General features: G+C 37.4%; 1 protein-coding gene across 2 annotated transcripts in view; it reads right to left on the reverse strand.

The window, feature by feature from the left end:
* Positions 1-24,759, reverse strand: part of DCAF6 (DDB1 and CUL4 associated factor 6) — a 134,436-nt gene that overhangs the window by 32,551 nt on the left and 77,126 nt on the right. Inside the window, exons 11-15 of one of the 2 annotated variants that reach the window (XM_047077056.1) lie at positions 23,767-23,826; positions 9,317-9,434; positions 4,773-4,885; positions 1,898-1,984; positions 1,350-1,677 (exon numbers count right to left, since the gene is read on the reverse strand). In XM_047077056.1, the coding sequence (XP_046933012.1) occupies positions 1,350-1,677; positions 1,898-1,984; positions 4,773-4,885; positions 9,317-9,434; positions 23,767-23,826 (706 nt within the window). The remainder of the gene's footprint in view (positions 1-1,349; positions 1,678-1,897; positions 1,985-4,772; positions 4,886-9,316; positions 9,435-23,766; positions 23,827-24,759) is intronic. The other variant, XM_047077057.1, reaches the window with a different exon arrangement.

Consider the following 24,759-nt stretch of genomic DNA (forward strand, 5'->3'; position numbering starts at 1 on the left):
GAAGATGGTTGGTTAATTGCTAAGTACAAATATTGGGAGAGATCACTTCCTTTACATTTAAAAACAATGCCATTGCCAAGTAAACATTCTGATTAAACGTAACTAAAGGAACTGTCCTTTCATAGTCACAAAAGGTGGTTTCACTGAACTGGAAGCAGTACTGTTCCGGATTTCTGCTTGGCCTCTGTCAGTCTTTATCCCTAAAGCCATTCTTAGTGTAATTGTTTTTCAAGTCTGAGTAGCCACATAGAACATCCTGGTTGCTTAATACAGTTATTGTTTATTTAGTGCTTTCAAAGTGGATGGATCCTCTGACTAAATAATTGATGGATTTTTAAAACTTCTGATAACAATTCTAGATAATCATAACCTAATTTTATAGATAAGGAAACTGAACCTTAAAAATATATTAGGTAGTTTGAATGAGGAAATATAGCCAAGTGGTAAAACCAAGATTCAAACCCAAGTCATAATGCTCTTGATCATTAATTACCATGAAAGAATGGCAATGCTATATAATCTTTTCACTGTATTTTTCACTTGTCAGAAATGTCAGAATATTTTACAAACAGTAGTATAGTGAGCATAGAAATATGTGAAATGGTTCTTCATACCTGTGTAAGCTAGGAATTTAAAGATAAAATTTTATTCTCTGGAAAAGGACAGAGCTTATAATGAGATATGATAGCATTATCTGTGGAAATAGTTTTTAAAAAGTATGGAATGCAATATACTTCAAGAGATTTTATCTACTAAAAAATATAATACACCTGTATTGATCACACAAAATAAAAAATGGCAAAAGTATATGAACACGTGAGCGATTCTTCGTTGTAGTTGTAATATTTGTTATCTGGTATAATTTTTCATTTTCTAAATTGGGTTACCTAGTAGACATCAGAGAACAACATAATGTTCTCAAAAAGAGAACTACTATCACACGACCTTAAGCCAGGGTCAGTAGAAAAGCAGAAAAACCAAATGTGAAAAAAACAAAATAAAACAAAACTGATAAAGGCCAGGATGTCTACAGCTAAACATAGCTCTGACTTCATAAATAACCTGTTGGTCGTTCTCCACATTCCTTTCTCTTGACCTGTAAATTGAGGAGCAAGCCTCAGGCCTGGACATACAGAGCAACAAGACTTTATTCCCCTCTTAAGTACACTTTGTTCAAAGAATGTAATACGTAAAATCATTTACAGTTTAAAAAATTCTGAGAGTTTGTATGCCTGAGATACCCTTAGGGGAAGCAACTGTAAAAAATGGAGAGACTCCTTTATGTGACTTCAAACAAAGCCTTGCGAATTGTACTTTTTAGAGTTCATTTTAATGAAAAATCTACCAACCTGTCACCAGGTCCTGCGCGATACCTCGCACCTGGGATCAGGACTGGGTCGTCATCACTATCATCTGTGTCCTGGAGAGCAGAGTCCCTGGCTAATGTTTCCTCATGAGCCAAAGGCCCGATGGCTTCTGTTTGTGACTGAGGCTCCGGATTAGCGGTATTTTGATCGGTAGCACCTTCAGTGCTAGTTTGATCTGAAGTTCCTGGTTCCTTGCCTTGTTCAGACAAAGTAGATTCTTCTGGAACCCCACAAGAGCTATCAAGATTGAGGTCATTTCTTTCTCCTGAGCAGGAATCCAATGGCTCAGATGTGAACTTATCTGATTGTGCTGTTAGAAAATAAAGTAGAAACAGCTGGTCATGTTGGCAACATTATTTAATCTAGCCTTAAAGCTGGCAGGCATTTCCTAATGAGGAATTTCCCAATAGGGAGAGAAAAATTCCATAATACGCCTATTTGGAAATGGTCTCAGGAGAGAGTAACATAAATTACGCTTCTCATTTGCCCACATGAAGCAATTATCTAAAGAGAACAAGACAACTACTCACCTGTATCTACACGACTCTGAAGTGTGTTTTCTGCAGATGTACCTTCCTGACATGTTGTCGCATCCTCTGACGATTCTTCAAGAGCTTCTGGGAAATAAACCAAATTATCATTTTTTAAAATGTTTATTTATTTTGCGAGAGAGACAGAGCGCAAGCAGGGTAGACAGAAAGAGGAAGACACAGAATTCGAAGCAGGCTCCAGGCTCTGAACTGTCAGGACGGAGCCCGACACAGGGGTCGAACTCAGGAGCTGTGAGATCATGACCTGAGTCAAAGTCGGACACTCAACTGACTGAACCACCCAGGCACCCCACCAAATTATCATTAAATCCAAAATTCGTAATAAAATGAATACCAGCTGAATACTCTCGCTATCCTATATATAAGTAGCTCTTAATCCTTTTGGGATCATAGAATCTTCTGACACCCAGACATAACCTCCCCTCAGTACAATGCAAATGTCTATGTCCACACCAAACTCTACAAACACTGTCAAAGATGGATGAGCAATCCTGCCCACTGCCTCCTCCCAAAGCCCAGGCAAGGACCTTAAAATTTTTTTTTTTCAACGTTTATTTATTTTTGGGACAGAGAGAGACAGAGCATGAACGGGGGAGGGGCAGAGAGAGAGGGAGACACAGAATCGGAAACAGGCTCCAGGCTCCGAGCCATCAGCCCAGAGCCTGACGCGGGGCTCGAACTCACGGACCGCGAGATCGTGACCTGGCTGAAGTCGGACGCTTAACCGACTGCGCCACCCAGGCGCCCCAGGCAAGGACCTTAATAAACCCGCAGTGAAGAATTTCTGCTTGAGATAAGCCCTCACAACTGACATTACTTGATCTTGCCTTGTTTCTAAACTTCACAAAATCTAAACTTAAAACTGAGTATTTTTCTATCCCTTTACCATGCATTTAGTAGAATCTGAACTATCATGAACCCTACCATCAATTCTCTTTTGGCCACTGAAAATACTTATTTCTGGGATTTAACTCTAAGATCCATTAGGGATCAGTCTTTTTTGCTCCTAACCGCACATCTGCTTACTAGAGAGTTGTTTTACACATACTTAATTCTTGTAAACTCTGTTATATTGAGGCATCTATTCCTTTAATAAGAAGTGGAATTCATTTAGTCCTTCATTTACCAAGTATTTTTGGAAAATCTACTGTATGCCAGTCCTGGCCGTCATTCATTTCATGCCTTTTTTCTTTGATTAATGAGCTGATTTTTCTATGATGGCCCATCACCAGCTATATTTATTTTTTAATACTCTTGTTACTGTACCGGGCTAAATTTGTGAGCATTAGTTCCATCTGATTTTCACCAGCTTTATGAAATAGCATACAGTCAAAAATGGATGTATAAAAGAAAGCAAATAAGCAGTTGCTAGGGGTTAAGGGGGAAGGAGGAGGGGGGATGGGGTGTGACTGCTTAATGGCTATGGGATTTCCTTTAGAGAGGATAAGAAAATGTTTTAGAACTAGACAGATGCAATAGTTGCACAAAATTGTGAATGGTTACTGGATTGTGTACGTAATTTTTTTTTTTTTTAGATTTATTTATTTTTGAGAGACAGAGAGAGACAGAGCACAAGTGGGGGACGGGCAGAGAGAGAAGGAGACACAGAATCCGAAGCAGGCTCCAGGCTCTAAGCTGTCAGCACAGAGCCCAACGTGGGGCTCAAACTCACAAACCGCGAGATCATGACCTGAGCCAAAATCGGTCGCTTAACCGACTGAGCCACCCAGGCGCCCTTAATTTTTTTTTTTAATGTTTATTTATTTTTGAGAGAGAGAGAGAGAGAGAGAGAGAGAGAGAAAGAGAGAGAATGAGTGGGGGAGGGGCAGAGAGACAGGGAGACAAGAATCTGAAGCAGGCTTCCGGCTCTAAGATGTCAGCACAGAGCCCAATACGGGGCTTGAACACACAAACCATGTGATCATGACCTGAGCCAAAGTCGGATGTTTAACCGACTGAGCCACCCAGGCGTCACTAGAGCATGTACTTTAAAATGGTTAAATTTATGTTACGTGAATTTCACCTCATTAAAAAAAAAAGTGAGCAAAAATTATATGCTAACAAAAAAAAAAAGAGGGAGAGAGAGAGAGAGAGAGAGAGAGAGAGAGAGAGAGAAAGAAAATCTCCTGTAATCAAGGCTCTGGACTAGACACTAAATTTCACATAATGGTCATGTAAAATATTCTAGGAAAGCATTCTGAAAAATTCACAAATGGCATTTCTTGTATGAAACAGTTTTCACACATAACCCATTTAAATTTTATTCCTTTTTCCCCCTTCACAAGCCACCTATACTCTTTGAAAAAATCAAGGCAGATACTTTGGATTTCACTGCTAGGTATAAAAGTGGTCAAGATAATCCAAACTAACATTTACATCTCACATATTTTCAGTACAATGACCACCTGTCTTGGCCATTGTATCCACTGAGGGGAACTGTGCTTCACTGTGACTCCCTACCCTAAATGCTTAAGGCCTCAACCATTTGTATTTGCTATCTGTTTATCAACAGTAGTGGCTGGACTACTGAAGCAAAAGTAATTTATTAAAAACAAAAAACGGGCGCCTGGGTGGCTTAGTCACTTGAGTGTCCGACTCTTGATTTTGGCTCAGGTCACGATCCCACGGTTGTGGGATCAAGCCCCATGTCAGGTTCCACGCTGAGCTTAAGATTCTCTTTCTCCCTCCCTCTGCCCCTCTCCCCCACTCGAGCTCTCTACAAAATACTAACTAACTAACTAACTAACTAACCAACCAACCAACCAAGAAATAAAACTGCCGCACTGAAAGAACATAAAAGCAGGTGGACATTCAACACCGGGGTTTTATAATGACAACAGAAACAACACCTTACTTGTCTCGCTGTCTCCTGGTGGTAGCACAGAGCTCTGTGGGGTCAAGGATCCCTCCTGACCCTCAGATTTGCAGTGGCTCCCATTTCCTCTAGAACTTGAGGCAGTACTGCTCCTATTATCAAAACAAAACAAGCGGTTCCACCAGGAAGTTAATAAATATGAACTTTTAGGGTAATTTTTATATTTTACAACTAGAGAAACAAAAAATCCACACAACAAATAAAATATAGGACTTCTTATTTGAATACTACTTGTAAAACACCACTTTCAAAGATCAAGGTGATTATTCTAATCCTCCTTAACCTTAAAAAAGAGATTTAAAAATACAGAAGGACCACCTTTTCAAGGTTTTGATGCTTCTATTTATTTCTATACATTTGTATTGAATTTTAACTGAATTACATGGACTCTCTTCTTGTCCTCACCACAGATGGTTCACCACATCCAAATCCTTACTGATTTTACACACTTTGGTCTTTGAACCCCCCTATGCAGCTTGCTTCTACTTCTGGACTGTTGTTCACATATGGCAGGTGATTGAGCACCAGGGCTTGTAGAAAGTTCGGATAATGTTTTTTGTTAGTTTAATACCCACCTGACGATGACTAACAATTCTGTCGGCATTTTTGGCTAGGGCAGAATCCTAGATGGATTCAAATAAATAATTTTCAATGAATGTTCTGTGATAAATCACGGCATATGTGTAAGGTGGGGATTAGATGGGAAAGAAAATAGAGGAAAATGTAAAACAATCTAGGATTAAAATTAAATTCAGAGAAATGTAATAATTTCTTAGATTTAGAATAAATGTGAACAAGAAAAAAAAAACCCTGAGAGTTACAAGTAACTTAAAAACTGTTAATAACAGACAAATAGCAATGACTCAACAGACAATGCAAATTGTCACAGACTTTTTGCCAAGATTTTATAAAACCCCCTTTAGGCTACTTGCAGAAGTCAATTTGATTTTTTTAAAAGGGCACCCATGTATAATATGCTATTTTTAAGGAGAATGCATATCTACATGGGTATATATGCAGAAAAAAATTTCAGAAAGGATACGTACCAATGTTAAGTGTCATCTCAGTAGGATTATTGCAAGTGATTTTTTTTCACACTTTTCTCTAGATTCTGACTTTTTTTTTGCAATGAGCATGTTATTTCTTTTTAACCGGAAAGAAATATATAGCAATTTTGGTAAAGAGAAGCCAATGTGATATATAAATCTTTTTTTCCCCATTGAGAAAGCTATGATACAGGCATAAATAAAATGCTCAGTGTATTATAGTTATGAGAATTGAAACATTATGATACTGATGTAGGAAAACAGAGCCATTAGTGGAAAAGACAATGTAACCAAGTAAACATGTTTAGCATATGTTAATATGGCATTTTAAATCACAGAAAAAAGCATAAATTGCTCAATCAATGTAACAGGACAAAGGAAGAGTCATGTGGAAAAATCAAGCTATAGCTCTATGTCATACTTTATGGCAGAGTAAGTTGAAGAGGAATTAAGCACATATTTCTGATATGAAAATCACAGAAATGATAAGAGGAAAATAAGAAGAAACTTTCCCCCTAATCCTGGGAAGGACAGGCTTTTCTAAGCATGAGCTCACAGGCTGGAACCATAAAGCAAAACTGCCATAAGTAAACTGAAAGACAGACAACAAACTGGGGAAAATATTTGCAACAAATGAAAGACAAATGGTATCATCCTCACTCAATTCTATAATAAATAGGTAAATACTTTTATAAACAGTAAGAAAAAGATATGAACACTGTAGTAGGAAAACGGGCAAAGGCTAGGAAAGGCCAATTTACAAAGAAGGTAACTACAGACCCAGCACCCGGGCCTGTCGTGTGCTAGGCAACGTGCCAAGTACTATCTGCTTTTTCTGCGTGATCTCGTTAAATCTTCCCAATAAACCTCTAAAGTAGGTTCTAGTAGATATGCCTGTTTTCAGATAAAAAAACTGAGATTCAGAGAAGTTCAACAGCTTGTCAAGTTTAAGGTCTAAGCTCTTAGTCAGTGTGCTCTATTGCCTTATCTGTCATCAAAGAAACTAAAATAAAGGCAAGACCCCATACTGGCATATGAAAAAGAGATGAAAAAGACTGCATACATTTTGAATTTTCTTTTTATAATTTTTTTCTTTTTTCTTTCATGATCAGGAAAAAAACTAATTACTTTCTGATAAAGAAATAAGAAACTAGTGAATGAGAGAATTTCATGGTCAGATTTTAGAGAAGAAAAAGTAGCATTCAAAAGAAGAGTGGGACTAAGGATCTTTGCTAAAAAAATGCTCAGATGAGATTCTTTATAAAAAATCAGCCTTTTCGGTACAGAAACATGAGACTAGAACAAGAAAGACATAAAGCATAACAATCTTGTATGATCTTCAATTACATATTAAGAAAAAGGGCCACAGACATCATGATTATAAAAAGTTGAGTTCCAACACTAAGGCTCATAAAGAAGTTAGAAATTCTACTGACTGCACCTTCAAATATATATCTAGAATCCTGCTCTCAGCCTGGTCCAAGACACAGGTGCCTCTCACCTTTCTTACTGTTAGTCTTTTAACTGGCCACCTGGCTTCCACCTAGGGCCTATTCTCTACTCGGCAATCAGAGACATCCTTTATCCTTTTAAATATGCTCCTCACTTACCTGGGCTGACCTTCTTTGCTACTACTTTCTCCTTTGGTCCTCCACTTCAGCTACAGTGGTTTTCTTAAAGACCCTTGAACATTCGTGGTCTGTTCCTGCGTCAGAGCCTTTGGACTGGCTTTCTCTCTGCCTACAATGCTCTTCCTCCAGATGTATGCATGGCTCACTCCTTCTTACCCCTTTAAGTTTTTGTCCAAATGCCATCTACTCAATGATGCCTACCCTTACCCGAGGTCTCCCAAACATCCTTACCTGCTATATTTTCTTCCACAGCACTTAGTATTCTCTAACATACTATACAATTCATTTTATTTGCTCTATTTATTGTCTGTCTCCCCCATCTAGAATATAAGTTCCAATAGGGAGGGATTTTTTTGTCATTTTTTTTCCCCCTGATGTATTCCCAGTGTCTAGAATAGACTCTGGAACACAGAAGGATTTCAGTAACATCTGAAAATACTACTTAGAGATTTTAATGTAAATACATAGACACATAAACACAAATGGAAACCAGTGAACTGGAATAAATAAATAAATAAAATCACATATCAACATATAATTATATATTAATAAACAATATATAGCTATATGTTATGTATATATTATATGAGCATATAACATATAATAATAAACAGTGGAATATGTTAATATAATATTAATTATACAAAATAATTAATATATTGGTTATAAATGATTAATATAATTACTATATATTAATCATATAATTATATTACTATGTAATTATATATTAAGAAAGATTATATTATTGATATGTTAAATCATATTAATATAGAAATGGTAATAAATTTAAATGCAAAATTTTGGATACTATCTCAAGCAAAAGGCATGAGACAGACTAAAAGAATGTAAGAAGCTCACATAACCTGTTTTTAAGACATAAGATTTAACTAGATTAATGAGCCATAAATATAACCAGAAATGTCATTAAAGAGAACCTGATAGCCATCAAATAGAGTTCAACCTTACTAGTAATCAATTAAATAAAAATGACAATTATTTTAAAATCAAATATACAAATTAAAAATAAATTGCTATTGAACACTGGCCTCGGGGCAGCAAAATGTGAACTTTCATATGCTGCTGGGAGAAATGTAATGACAGAAGAGTCCTTTGAAAATAATTTGGCAGTATCTTTTGACTTAGATAGAGTTGACTTCTAAAAATACATCTCAAATCACTCTTGAAGATAGGAAAAAGCTTGTAAACAAAGATATTCATTATAAAAAAAAAAAGGTAAATTCACTGCCTGATTAAAGAAAAACGGTTAGGTAAACTCTGGAATATTACACAGTTTTCAGATTTACGAAAACTAAGTAGAAATGTGGGAATATTTATTATGGAGTTAAGCCAAATAAATGCAGGAGAGAACAGAATATGTACAGTATGATTCAAATTAACTTTAAAACTCAACCCCCAAATCACACATGCATACATATATGTACATATGTGTGTGGACACACACACCTACGCAAAGGACCAAGACTGAAAAAAAAACTCCAAAATGTTAGGTTTATTTTTTTTGCACTAATGGTCTATTGGTGATTATTTATTTTTCTATCTTTTGCATTCTCTATCAGAAGAAATATTCCAGGACCAACACCATCAGCATCACCTGGGAAATTTTTAGAAATGCAAACTGTCCGATCCCACCTCAAACTTAACTGAGAGTGGGGCCCAGTAATCTGTGTTTTAACAACCTCTCGAAGCGATCTGAACCACCCACCCTAAGTTGGAGAACCAATGCATTACAACTAAACAAAACACAAAGATGACGAAGTGCTAAAAATAGTATCTAATACAATCCTACAAAATGGCTAAGAACAGCTTTACAAAAATATTAACTTACCATTCATCTGTAAAGTTCAGTTTTATTGTGCTTGTAGTTGTTCCTTCTGTGCTGTAGTGCAAACTTAAAACTGGTTCACCTGTCCCTGGTTTGGGGCTCAGCTTTTCATTATTGTTATCTGAAAATTGTGTTTAAAACATTTGAAAAAGTCTCTGAAACCAATAAAAAGATGACATTTCCTAAAATTTATAAAACTTAAATTAGGCTGTCCTTGTCATAGTTCTTTCTCACATCTGTTACGGTTCTCACTTAAAGTTCAAAAGCAAGTGTTATAGAAACACTATTTCAAAGTGGCACTGCATCAAATTCTACTTCTGTGTACATGACTCCCTTCAATTCAGATGGAAATCACACACACTTGAGAGTCATATTTAGTCATTAGGAAATCAAAGAATATTAACAAGCAATGAGATATGTTATAAACTGGTACTTTCATGTAATGGAATGCTCACGACTTCATTCTTTAGTTGCTAGAGCATCACGATAAACTAACGTTGGCTCCTTCAGAAGCACTGAGAAGCAAGATGCCAGGCCTCTGAAAGCAGCTGTTCAGTAAAAACTCTGCTGCAACTAAAGGCTATCAAATTTTTTCTGTTCTTTCAAATTCACAGATTTATAATCTAGCAAGGGATTATAGCCTGCACTCTATTGGGAGGGGAGGAAAAGAAAATTTAATATGCTTTTGATATTTCTAAAACTCTCTTTGCTATAAGATCATATGGTTTTGGTATATTTCCTCTTCCTCTCCTGACTAATCTCAGGAATCTGTTTTCTAAACTATGGAAATCGTAATTTCACCTTAAGAATCTACAGGGGATGTCCATGATACATTATCTATCTCAACATATTAAATCTTTGTAAAATGGCAAATAAAATCAAGAAATTCTACACAAATTGATATAGACCACCCCAAAGTTATCCTTCCCCACCTCCCCAAAAGAGTACATGGATAGTCAAACACCAAATTAAATAAAGCTTAAAAATTTTTTCTTTTTATGATGATTAATAGCTTGAGGGAACATTAGCATGCATAGAAAATACAAACTGCTATATAATCAAACATGTAACATTTCTGCCAGTTGCTTGCAGAAAGAAAACTCTTCTGTGATATAACGGTTTTCTTGCTATCAGTTTAAGAACTGATACATTACTAATAGTAAGCCTTCTGTCTTGGAAAATAACAAAAGCAGTAACAACTTCATAAAACCAATATTATTCAGGCCCTTTGGTTATGACGTTCATTTTATACTGCAGTGAAAGACTTCTATCTTTCTGTATTCCTCTTGAAGACGCTAGAGCGCTTGTTAAAAGAGAATCCGACAGAACCTCTGCTCTAACTTTTATCCTATGAAATGGCAATTAACAAGATTTCCAATGGAGAACTATAGTAGAAGGGAAAAGGATTCTCTCCTAGGGATGAGAAATCAAGCTGGTAATAAAACTCAGGGCTTTCGGTTCTTGGGTCTTCACTTCTAACTCCTGAGAAATCCTCTCCTGTAATACTAATTGCTATTTGAAAATAACAGTGTCAGTAAATTATAAAGCTGGCTTCCCAAATGGTAAAAACACTTTGTTTCTGTACTACTGTTATGACTATGTCATTGCCATAGCCACTGGGAATAAATTAACAATCCAATACAACTTTCAAAGATTCAGTATTACATTCAGTGTTTTAAAGGAGGTATTTCATCAAATGGTATTCCAAGAAAATAACTGAATTAACAGATGTTTAGCTTGCATAAAATTATTAAGAATGGGACTTTTAAAACATCTGTCCTACCCTTGACCAACTTTGAGAAATTTGCTGGTAGTCATTTGTCCACACATAGTTTTCTCTTATTCTTAATTACTGAAATTAAATTTCCCTTATTCTTAGTTGCTGAAATTTTTGGCCCACTGCTGCCCAAATCACCATCATAATCCTTGATGAGGACAGACAGCTGCAAGATTGAATGATCCAGGAAACTAAGAGGCAGAGCTGGGCTGGTTCCTTTATTATCTGTCACAACACTTTATAAAGTGCTTTGCTATTTATTTTTCTTAAAAAAATTTTTTTGTAATTAATTTATTTTTTGAGAGACATAGAGAGACAGAGCACAAGTTGGGGAGGGGCAGAGAGAGAAGGAGACACAGAACCCAAAGCAGGCTCCAGGCTCTGAGCTGTCAGCACAGAGCCCAATGCGGGGCTCCAACTCATGAACCGTGAGATCATGACCTGAGCCAAAGTCAGACGCTTAACCGACTGAGCCACCCAGGCACCCCTATTTATTTTTCTGTTAAAAGTAAAGAAGGGATAGAAAACAAAAGGGGTGAGAGAATTACAGGACTGAATTTCTTACATCCACCTCACTTATAGCAACATAAGTTGTAAGAACCCATTTATACGCTGTATCAAAAATTTCCTTTTGTGTAAAATTAAAGAGACAGCTATAGAGACTTGCACTCTGTAATTGCAGGAATACGACCTCTGTCCAGAGGTCAGAATGGTGTGGAAAATATCTTATTTAAACTGCAGCACCCCACCCCCGCAAAGCAAGACGCTTCCTAAGGTAATATTAATTAAACCGTCTTCCTTACGGTGTCTACCACCATAAGTTATTATTTAATCTCTCATGAATACAATCTACATATAGTAAGTCACGTAAGACACAGTGGTATTCATTTAATTTATAAAATGACTATCATTGACAGAATTTGTTCACTGAGATTGTTAATGAACCCACCAGCCTGGGGTAAAATTGGGTCACCGCTGTATAAACAGAATGCATTCTTCTGTTAGCTACACAAACTTCAGACCCCTCAGTCTAGTTAACTCCTTACAGACTGCATGTAAATAACGAGTGCTTCTGGCAGAAACACCACCCAATGCATAACTAAGGCATTAATAAGAGTATCTACCCACAGTTTAGGATTCATTTCCTGGCTTGTTCCAATCTATTCCTACTTTAATACTCCTCTTCTTGATCATCTACACCCTACCAGGTTGAATTTTCTCAGAAATGTAGATCCCTGGCTTACTAGCGAATTAATTCACAATTCTTTTCTGATACAATACGTATTTTAAGCTACAAATGGAAAAATCCACTTTAAAACACTAAAAAATTAAATGTCTTATTTTTACTCTATTTGAAAAAATATTTGTAACCATTTATATCGGCAAACACAATCTAAAAACTTTATTATTCAGGGCGTCAGATTCTTGATCTTGGCTCAGGTCATAATCTCACAGTTCATGAGTTCGAGCCCCACATCGGGCTCTGTGCTGAGAGTACAGAGCCTGCTTGGGGTTCTCATTCTCTCTCTCTCTGCCCCTTCTCTGCTTTCTCCTTCTCTCTCTCAAAAATAAACACTGAAATAAATATATATATATATATATATATATATATATATATATATATACACACATATATATGTATATGTAACTAAAACTGTATTATTCAAAAATTCAAAACCTCACACAACAGACAGAAATATGTAACTAAGATATTTTTTGCTTAACAAGTAAAAGTTTTAATCTAAGAGCCCTTATGGTTAGAACTTCACCTAAACAAATGACTTTATATAAAAAGCACCATCACAATAACAACAAGAATTTCTTAAGCATTACTATGTCCCAGGAGACAGGTGTGTCCTGTATTAAACCTCCACTTTACAGATGGTGAAACAGGTGATTCTGAGCTAGATTTTTTTCTCTCGCCATCTAGGCTTCCTTCTACATGGAGTTCCTACTGACTATGCTGTCTTGGAAGTAACTTGAATACAAAATAGAAAATAAGATTGCTTAAATATTTTAGTTTAGAAATACCAATTGTTCGTGGTACTATTTCTCAGAAATGATGTGTAATCCATTTCAGCAATATTAATGTAACCGATAACGGTTCTGGTAACCCAAATTGTCACTTTGGCCTCAGAGTACTGGAAAATTATGCTGTATCTTCTGGTTAGGGTGCTTAGAGACTGGACTATTTCTCCTTCTCCTAAAAACATTATAGGAGAATAAAATTAATTAAACTGTGTGCTCTCAGCACAGGGGCAGTGTAGTGGGGGAAAAATCACTTTCAATTTGTTCAACACTGCTGAAGTTAGAGATGGCTATTTTATATTGCTTACTTAAGAATAATTATTAAAAACTGGTGACAGCAGCTTGCAGTGCTAAAAAGGCAAACTACCACCTGTTTTAAAAACACACGTTTCAAAAGCACAATAATAACCACATAAAAATCAAGACCACATACTGTAAAAGACTTCATTTTCGAGGTTACAAGTGAATAGTCAATAACGTGAAATTCTGGAGACCCAATTTTAAAGATCCTCTCCACACATGTTATAAGAGCCCTTTCAGGTTAGTTTATAGTGACTCAGAAAAAAACTTTAGAATGGTCTGGAATATAATTTGAAAGCAACTTCTCTGAATTTTATTTAATTAGATACTTCCAAGCCTTTCAGATATGAACCACAAACAATTTTGTTTTGGTAACACACATGTACTCAAACCATTTCATCTGTGCATGGACATTATGAAATTATATTCCTCTGTGGTTCTAAAAACACAGGCTCAGAGTCATGCCAAAAATTAAGTGTGCTGACAGTAGCACAAAATAGGCTATCTTGGTAACTAGGTTTATAGATCATCTAAATATTGATACAGATGTTTGAACTTTCAGCTAGGATATCCCTGGAGACCTATCCTATATGTAAATTTAAAGAGTAATCAAAATTAAGATAATTAATGAGGATATGGCCACAAAAATTTGTTTAGAATCATTATGCCCAACATTTCTCTGCTCCTGCGTCACTCTCGTAACTGTACGATCATACATTAATCCCCAGAGTAGCTTAGGTAAGCGGTGGATAATACAGAAATAGTATATTCTTTATGAAAAGTATTTTCTATTATGCAATGAACTAAAAAAAATTTTTTTTTCTGATGTTTACTTGTTTTTGAGAGAGAGAGAAACAGAGCGTGAGCAGGCGAGGGGGAGAGAGAGAAGGAGACACAGAACTAGAAGCAGGCTCCAGGCTCCGCGATGACAGCACAGAGCCCGATACGGGGCTCAAACTCATGAACTGTGAGATCATGACCTGAGTTGAACTTGGACTCTCAACTCACTGAGCCACCCAGGAGCCCCTGCAATGAACTTCTTGCCACTTCTCATTCCATTAAGTCAAATGTTAAAAAAATTAAAAAGATAAATAAATCTAAAAGGAAGCAAAACATATGGTGAAATTCTCTGAAAAAAATGTAGACACATCAATAAGGTTCAACTACCTTCTCAAATTTTGCTCCCAACTTACTTGACTTGCACAGAAGAGAAGGCAAATTTCTCAAATATAATTTTTAGAACAATTTGAAACACTTCCATTTTATAGCTCAGGAATCCGTAATTTTTCTGCAGACCTCAGACTACCGGATATCCAGTTCTTCCAATCATTTGCGTAAGAAGGCATATTCTGATTCAAAGTGGAGAAACTGCTTTTAGGAGTAGATTCTTCACAGAAAACACCTATCTACCATACAGATGACTGTGGGGCAAGGCATTTTATTCTAAAAATAAGTGTTCTCACTAGTGCGATCTGACATTACATACATAAATGATGTTCTGGAAGCCAAAACCAAAGAAAGCACAACTTTAAAACTGGTATTTCTTAGGAAATCTCTTCTGTAAAATCTTTTGGAAATAATATTCTAGTCAAAATATCTCCCTGACAATCAAAACTCAACCTCTATATCAATTATACTAATTTTAATCCAAGAACTTTTTTCATGACATAACACAGAAATGTAAATTGAATCTAAACATGAGTTTGGATACATGTAGGTTCACACTGTGCCTGGTTTCATATTCCCAGTGACGTTTACAATTTCTGGGCTGAAATGCAGCAGCTACCTAGGCTCTCTTTCCCCTGCTGCAGACCCGTGAGCCTTATAGCTCTCTGTTCATAAGAGTCCCTATTCCTATTTCACATTCAGTCTTGAGGAGAACACACAGGAAGGAAACAGGTAAAGATGCCACGCCATGTGGCACAAGAACCCTCCCCAAATCCTTACTCAGTATCTCTCTTTTCTGTTTCCCCGGGAATATTCTCTCTTAAAAAATCCAAACCCGCCTGTCACACAAAACAGATCAATATGTGACTTCCAGATGAAAATGAACAAACGAGGCAGACAGCTCAGAAGAACACTCTCTTTAACCATTTTCCCCTCCAGCTACTGTCTTCCTTGCTTATTGTCTTGAAATGCTTTTCTTGGGGCACCTTGGTGGCTCAGTCAGTTAAGTGTCCAACTCTTGATTTCGGCTCAGGTCATGATCTCAAAGGTTTGTGAGTTCGGAGCCCCGCATTGGCAGGCTCTGTGCAGAGCCTGCTTGGGATTCTTTCTTTCTCTGCCCCTCCCTGGTCTCTCTCTTTCTCAAAATAAACAAACAAAGAAACAAACAAACATTACAAAAATGTTTTTGAAATGCTTTTCTTATTTCTCATCTCCATTTCTTCACCCCCTGGTCTACCGTGGCCTCTGTCTCTACCAGCCTGTGAAACTGCTCTAATTTGATCAATCTCCTCCACACTGATTTAGTGGAGTATTTCTGGAAACCATTTACTTGACCTATCAGACACAGCTCTCCTGTATCTGAGAATTTCTCTTCTCTCAATCTCATGACACTGTACTGGTGGTCTACTCTACCTCTGACCTCTCTGGTTCCTTCTTCGTCTCTTGTATCTCCTCTAGCAAAATCTTTAATTCTGGAATTTTTCTGATTTTTTTCTGAGATGTTTTAGATACTGTATTTTCTCCCCTCACGTTTTATATTCATCTTTGTCAATTCATCTACTTCTATGGCTTCAATTATTATCTATATGCAGAAAATTCCCCATTTATTTCTCTAGCTCTGACATCTTTTCCTCCTTTTTTTTAAAAAAAGGGTTTTCTTTTTTTTTTTTTTAAAGTAGGTTTCAGGCCCAATGTGGGGCTTCAACTCACGACCCCGAGACCAAGAGTCACATGCTCTACTCACTGAGCCAGCCAGGCGACCCTCTAACACCTTTTCTAAGCCCCATATCCATGCAATCAACTGCCCAACAGCCTTTTCCAACAGACGTGGGTCTCTCACACGGAAAACTCAAAATCGACATATTCAAAAGCAAGTCTGTGATCCCCACCTCCTTCTACGCATCCCCTCCCATACCTTATTCCTTTTCCAGGGTTGCCTATTTAAGAATGTGTCTACCCACTTAACTGTGCTCAATCGAAACTTGGGAGTTAGCCTTACAGCAGCCAGAAATGTCATCTGTTAATCTCCATCAGTAACTCCCCCAAACAACCACAAATATGTGAAGACACATACTCTCATCCTGGTCCCTCCAACCAGCTTGCCATTACTAAACCACCCCCACAGAGAAATTCTAAAGTGGTTACTGCAGCTTATACTCTGGACTCCTCCTCAATCTTCTGCCTCATTCAACTATTATCAAATCCTGTTTATTCTATAGCCTAAATATTTCTTCAATCTCTTCATTCTCTCCCCAGACTTCTATCATCAATCGGGTCAAAATGTTAGTACCAGGAGAACTTCCTAAGTGATTCTGTCTCTAGTCAAATCTCCATACTCTATTCTGGACAAACCAGATGGATCAGTCCATACTCTCTATTTTAAATCCTTCCTTAGCTTCCTGCTGTTCTTAAAATAAAATCCCAAACCTTAAACTTCCCAAAGGTCCTTCTCAATCTGGGCCCCACCCATCTCTTGAAGCCAAGGAACACTGCAGCCACAGTGGGACGCTCATGTCATGCTAACGTGACTATCTCGGAGCCTCTGCATATGCTGTTCCTGCTTGCCTGTACTCACTCCCCTTCACCTAATTTACTCATACTCCTCTTTCAGACCTCAGCTTAAGTATCTCGTCCTCACGGATGCCGTATTTAGCCCCCTACCAGAAGACATGAAGACTCACTCTTACGTGTTCCCCAATGAACCCTGTTATTTCCTCTCTTATAACACTCACCACACTTAAGAGTTATCTTTTCATCATCTGTCTTTACTGTTAGATGAGGCAAAGCAGAGTAGTTGTGATCACAGATGGCAGAGTCAGGCTTAGTTCTGGATCACATCTATAACACTAAGACACACTTACAGTGGGTAACCTCAGACAAGTTTCTTAATCTCCCTGTGCCTCAGTTTCCTCATCTGGAAAATGAGCGTAACAGTACCTATGGTATAAGGTCGTGGTATGGATTAAGTAAATGAACAAATAAAAATTGCTCAAAGTAATGTCTGCCACAAAGAATATGCAATGTAAGTGTGTCTGCTATTGTTATTATTACAGTTAACCAACTCTATTATGATTATTAACACTGTTATTGCTAATCAACACTATGTTCCCAGCACAGGGAGCATGCATCCTAGTGTGAGCCCAGTACTTGCCCCAAGTAACCAGATAATTAAATATGAGTTGAATTAATGACACAGACATACAAATATGGCTCCATCACTTATATCACTTGTCCTTCTATATTTCTTGGGAGTCTTGGTTTCTTCATCAGTAAATAAGAATAACATTAGTACTTGTTGTATAAGAACACATGAGATAGTGCATGTAAAATTCTTAACACAATGCCAGTCACACACTAAAAACTCAATAAATGTCAGTTATTTTTATCATACACAGTTCTGAGTTAGAAAACAATTTAACTGGATATACAGACAGATACCGATTTGGTTAGCAGGAGAGGAGAACGAGTGAGCATACAAATATGCTCAAAATGAAATAGGGTTTAACTTTCAAAAGAACAAATGTGTATCACTAACACGAAGAATCTAGACTTAATAGTTGGGGAAAGGGAGACTAACTGCTCCCTTCTAAGCAACGAAGTGATAATTAATTTTTTGGAATATAAAAAATCTAGAAGGAACTCTAAGTTCACTAACATTTTTTTTTTTTTTAGAATTTAAGATACAGTATTTACAAATATACTCCAGTATGATGAATACTGAATTTGTACTTTCCATTACTGCAGCAGGCTTCAACAGTTAGATATTTATTTAACAAAAATTAGAACTGTCAAAGTACATTTAATGGAGATCTAAAATACTACTTGAAGTAATACTGTCATGAAATTACTAAAATGAAATTGTAATTTGGTGACAGTGTATGACCTTAAGGGAAGGCAAGACAGGTCCCATTTTCCCATTTCCCATCTACCCTAGTGGAGTCAGTCAGAGCTGTTTCACTGGTTCCTGGTAACCCACAAGTCTCATCCTCTAAGTGAACGTCTTATGGACATCAAAAGAAGTCTGCTTTTGTGCATATACACAGTGGAGAGTTAAAATTTGTATTTCTAAAGCTACAAATTGGTGTCTGGCAGGTGCACAATCGCCCACGGGCCTAAGTTTCAAACACAACAGCATTATCAACTTCCCAGATGATTGTCACTGTAATGGATATACAGCAACTTGCCTTAGTCACGGCCACACTTTAAAACCCAGGCAGAACAATTTTCTCATGCTCCGTCAAAAATTAAAAGTTAAGGTCATAGGTTTCTTCCATCGTTTTAAAAGGGGGATATCACTGGCCTAAATATTTTTAACAGAAAATAATGTGTTACTTTTAATAATGTAAGTAGGCACGAGAAATATATGCCAGAAGAGGATTATTTTCCTTATAACACAGTAGGCATTACATAATTAAAGATATAAATGAAAAGAAACACCAGAACTACTCATTAAAACGCTGTTCAAACTAAACACAATGCACAGGTACCATTGTGCTTACTCAAAAGGAGTTTCTAATTAGCACAGAGAGGCTGTCAATGTGTGTACAAAGCCCTCTATTTGCAGGATATTGGAAAGTATTTTACGATAGGATAAAAACAATATGCATGTTGTACACTTATTTCCTTGACATTTTGTTTCTTAGGAAAATATTTTGATAAAAGAAAAGAACTATTGAGGCAACCAGCAACCAGGCAGCTTGCATTGATGACTCTGAAGGTTTAGACTAAATATACTTTTATTTAAAAAATGTGCTTCTGTCAAAAATTCAAGATAAACAAAAACAGTGACCAACCAATGCAATAATGTGTATATAAACACTGAAAGAAAAAAAAAGTCTTTTAGTGAAGCAAATCCACTACAATTAAAAAAAAATTTTTTAAGACTTTAAGTAATCTCTGTCCAACATGGGGCTCAAACTCAGTACCCGCAAATCAAGAGTCCCATGCTCTACTGACTGAGCCAGTCAGGCACCCCAATTTTTAAATTTTTATTAGTAGCATTTTTCTCCTTGGTAATCCCCTCAAATAAAGAAATCTATGGACTACGGTGGGATATCACACAATAATGAGAAAGTACCTCAGGGCTTGTAAGATGAACATTGTCAAATAAGTATGAAACTGAATTATCAATTAAAAAAATGTAACAGCGTCTCTTTAAAAGTATGAATAAGAAACTTGAAACATGACTAAATAATCCTTAGAGATATATTCAGAAAGAAAACCTATGAACTTTACTTTTCCCGTTCTACAGGGTAAAGTGGAACACAAGAGTCTTGACAAAGATTAAAACGTGAAATAACAGCATTAAGGGGACATCAACTATTCCCTACACCTTTAACCTCTCGGACAAAGATTCTTTCTTATTTTATCAGCGTGCTCCATTTGGAAACCACAACCCCTGTCCCAGACATTACCTTTCCTCTACCTTTTCATTCTTAAATGAGCTTATGGAGAGAGTCATCTACGTGCTAACGTTTCCGCCTCCAAAAGAAAATCATTCTCCTCAAACCACTGCTGTCTGGCTTCTGCCCCCACCGCGCCACTCAAACTGCCAGGCCACGGCAACAACAGGTAAGCGGCCTGTGACCAAAGGCCAAAACCATCCCTCAGTCTTTGTCGGACGTGACATCGTTGCTTCACAGGTCACTGCTGGGCAGCTCCTCTTTGAACTTTGCTTCCCCACCCCCCAACCCCCCCCCCCCCAACTCGGCATCCTTTCTGCCCTGCCAGTTCCTCTGCTCATTCCTTTCCGGTCTCCTTGGCCGAATCCTCTCCTCTTGCTTGCTCTTGCAGGGTACACTCTCCCCTTTCACTTGACCCTCGTTTCCTCGACAGTCTCATCTACTACCATGGTTTCAACTGCTATCTGTAAACTGATGATTCCTAATTTTTATCTCCCCCTCAGACCTCTCCAGTGACTCCCAGACACATATATCCATCTGTCTGTCCGTAAGATTTCTCAATTTGGAGAGCTCAGTGTACTTAAACATATCAAGAAAATCTCATGTATCTTCTCCCCCTATAACCAGCTGTTTCTCCAGAAATCCCCATCTTGGTTGATGGTATCGCTCTCCATTATCCTATCAAGATACCTGGATATGGTTCTCTCATTCATTTTTAACCACTCAGTCTCAAGGTGCCATCAATTCTGTCTCTCAAATATTGACAAAATCTGTCCATTTTTCTCATTTCCTACCTCTAATTACCTTAGATTGGACCCCAGAGTGTCTCTCACCTGGACTATTACAACAGCCCCTCACATGGTCTTGCAGTTTTCAATCTTAACCCCTTCCAATCAACCATCTATAATCGTGCCAAAATCATCTTTCCAATACATAGATCTGGTTCTGCTTCTCCTAAGGCATCCCACTACTTAATAAAGTCATTTACTCACTCATTTAAGCAAATATTTATTGTTTACTGTATAACAGATATGGTATTAGGCATATCTGTATCATAGTGTATTAGAGTCGATGAAAACAACATTTAGAGAATACAGGGATGAAACAAATCCTCAAACTGTATGATTACAAATTGTGACAAATGCAATGAAGGAAAACAGGTCACAAAGAGAGTAAGAGGGGAGAATTACTTCAAATTAAAATGTCATATTATTTTTAAGAAAGGAATTTCTGAGATTTGATGGGTAGAAAGCTGCTGTAGGAGAAAAGGACTTTTGGTAGAGGAAATAGCATACATAAGAGTTTTGAGAGGGAAAGGAATAGAGAGTGCCAGAAGAACTAAAAGCAGACCTATCTGTCAAAAGCTTAGTAAGTGAGAGAAGGGTGGCCTGAGATAAGTTTGGGGAGACAGGGGCCGGGTCAAGTCCACGGTATGGACTTGGGTTGTTTTGAAGGGCAAAGGGACACAATTAAAAAGTTTTAGGTAGACGAAGGACATGATTAGATTTGTTTTTAAAAGTTGACTCTGGCTGTTGCTGGGAACAGGCTGCAGCCTGAGTGGGTGTGAGGAACCCAGCTGAGAGGTTATCGTATTAGTCCAGATGAGAAAGATCGTGGTGGGCAGTTTCTCTTAATGTTTACAGAAGTTATTTTTAGGTAATATAAGCCTGTAATGTAGAAGTCCCCAGTACTTTTTTAAATGACGTAATCCTGGGGCCCTTAGGTGGCTCGGTTGGTTAAGTGTCTGACTCGATTTCGGCTCAGGTCATGATCTCACGGTTCGGGAGATCAAGCCCCGCGTCCATGCTGACAGCACGGAGCCTGCTTGGGATTCTCTCTCCCCCTCTCTCTCTGCCCCTTCCCCCCTCCCGCATTCTCTCTCTAAAAAATAAATAAATAAACCTAAAAAAAAAAAAGGATGTAATCCTGCTAAACAAAAAGGCATGTAAAAAAAAAAAAAAGCTCAGGGTTTAATTCATTTGGATATACTGTTCATCATTAGAACATTTCTAATTACACAGTTCATTGATGATAGTCTAATACGATATAGCTTCTGCCAAACCTACTCAGTATTTGCCCTTTTATATAACACCTCTCCTTCTATGACTAACAGGCATATCATAGTTGACATGGCCAAAAAACAAAGAACCTCTTGATTTCTGCCTCAAGACTAACCTACCTTAGTTAAGTGGCATCATCATTCACCCAGGCACAGATGCCAAAAATCTGCGAGTTATCCTTTCTTCGTCTCTTTCTGCCATATTCCATATCATATGTAAATTAAGTACCAATTTAACTGAATAAAATATTCAATATAATCTATGGAAATTACTCTATGTGATTAACAGAATATGAATCTGGCCACAACTCTCTGGTAGTGATACACTATTTGCATTCATATATCCTTACAAAAAAGATTTTTGATTAGAGAGCAGATTTAAACAGTAGTACAATATACTATAACATGGTGATATAATTGTACTTTACCTTAAGGGAATTATTCTTCACTGTTAATACCTTTACAATAAATGCATACAGACAAAACATGCTTAATTTCTTAGTTCTCAAATTTCATTTACCAACTCATTCATCATTCATGCAGTCTCAAGAACAGAAACACCCACAGCAATAGTGGTCATCTCAGGTCTAGAAAGAATAATTTAAGATCAGAAGTAATTTGTTTTAAAATTAGTTTCTGAATATGTCTCCAGGAAGACTGCTAAAATCAGATCTGTTTCACACTAAACAGGTACTTCAATAATACTGAAGTTCCCAAATACCATTGGCAAATGAGGCACCCTATACGTGTCGACTTTCAGCCAACTAAGAGCTTATGGCCTTAGAGCTAAGTTATTTTTTCCCAATTTTTTGGAAACATATTTATAAAATATAGTAGAGAGATGATGCATCTGTCTTCTTAGAGAAAAGTATTATTTAAGTTATCCCGGACAACTTCACATCACTGGTTTCTACCAGCTGCATCACGATACATTTAGAATAACCCAGGGAATTCGGAGGTACAACAGTAAAGTTGCTTTCCCTAATTCTGAACGGCCTGTTTGTTTCGTTTTTAGAGTCTTTCTCTTTCCATCCTTCTTTTCAGCTTCCCCTTCTCATGGTCAGAATGTCTTCCTCTACCAATCCATCTCTGTGCTGTCCTTGATTGATGTGCTAGTAATAAAGCTTGAAAAATAGGTCACCTGGCTCATCAGGCTGTGCTCAGAGCTTTCGAGCTGATGTTATACTCTCCCACTTCACACGTGCCAAGTACCTGTGGACACTATTTTCCCTACAGAATGAGATCGTAATTGTATTCCTTACAGTTAAAGCTATCAGTAGTCTGACCACTGGATAAGTGACATATTACCACAGCTATTTGGTAATACAGAATATTAGTATGTTCAAATAACCTTTTCTAGGTCAGCCACTAGGTAATATGGTAACCTCACCCCACAGTTCTACACAGTTTTATGACACCTCAGCTTTTAAAGGTAGATATAGCTTATATCCATTACAATATTGTTATAAAAAGAGAATTTAAAGATGGCGTAAGGGGCCAAAGGTAGAAATAAACTGAGTTTATGTAGAAAATAATCCGCACAGGCCAAGGAGGACCTTTATGCACAATACCACGTAGGGCAATTTAGCCCACAAAATACTGACTGTTAGACCATAATCAAAACGAAATGCTACGAAAAAGTGAGAGAGAGAGAGCTTGGTTTATGCATCGCAATAAAACTATGGGTGGATGGGCATAGCGCATCTCCTGTTGCACGCACCCTGCTGCTCGTCAAGTGACATGGATCCGAGCTGTTTGTTAACCACAGAAGAAGGAGAATCTGAAACAAAAATGAGATTTCAACTTAAAAGTAAGCAGCAGAAAACTGCACAGCAATGTCATGATCAACTCTAAGCTTAAGAAACAAATGTATAAGGGCAGAGAACAGAAGTAAGTACTGTGGTATATTTCCCAAGCAGTGAGTAAGCGGGGCCATGTGCTTCAGACAGGTTATTCCACGCAAGCACTTAGCAAACTAAGAACGAGCTGAGAAAATATTCTTCTGCTTCCATGCATATACTTTTTGTCAAATTCACTTAGCACAGGCACAAGGTACAAGGTAGATAAAACAGAACTAGAGTCATCTCTTTCACTAGACGAAGACTCCTTCCCCTTCTTAAACCCCTTTCTGGCCCCTTACAGATGGCTTTCATTCTGGACTGGAGGATTCAAAGCATGAAATGAGATGCTCACTACACTCTGCTAGACGGTGGGTATTGCACCTTGAGCTGAAACAGGAGCTCAAGTGAAGACGTGAGACAAAGAAAATGGTTTGTAAGAGAAAACTTCAATGAAGTAATCGCCATGACAGAAACACAGATAATTTTAAAAACTCTAAGATATGTTGTGCATATTAAAACTGTAGTCTGTTGAAGCCTTAGTTTTTAGGGGCCTGGTGGGAAAAGGAAAAGAGAGGAAAGGAATAGGCTTGCCAGTCTGGGCTTCATGCTTTCCACCCCGGCTTCAAATAAAACATTTAATTTTTCATCCTTTTGATGCACTGAGTTTCTGTGTAAGAATTTGTTCTATAAATGGGTCCTATTGTTTGGAAAAGGCAGCATGATAAAATGGAAAGAGCATTGGTTTGGAGTTAGTGAGTTTTGATTCTAAACCTGGTTCTGACAATAATTAGCCGTGTGACATTTTTAGATCTAAGCTTCTTTCTTCCTGGCCATCCTAGGGACCTAGTAACTTAAGCAAGGCACCAGGGAAT

Source organism: Lynx rufus, unplaced genomic scaffold, assembly GCF_022079265.1.
Source record: "Lynx rufus isolate CCGP_SWC_20201006 ecotype Redwood Valley unplaced genomic scaffold, mLynRuf1.p SCAF_15, whole genome shotgun sequence".
Taxonomy (NCBI): Eukaryota; Metazoa; Chordata; class Mammalia; order Carnivora; family Felidae; genus Lynx; species Lynx rufus.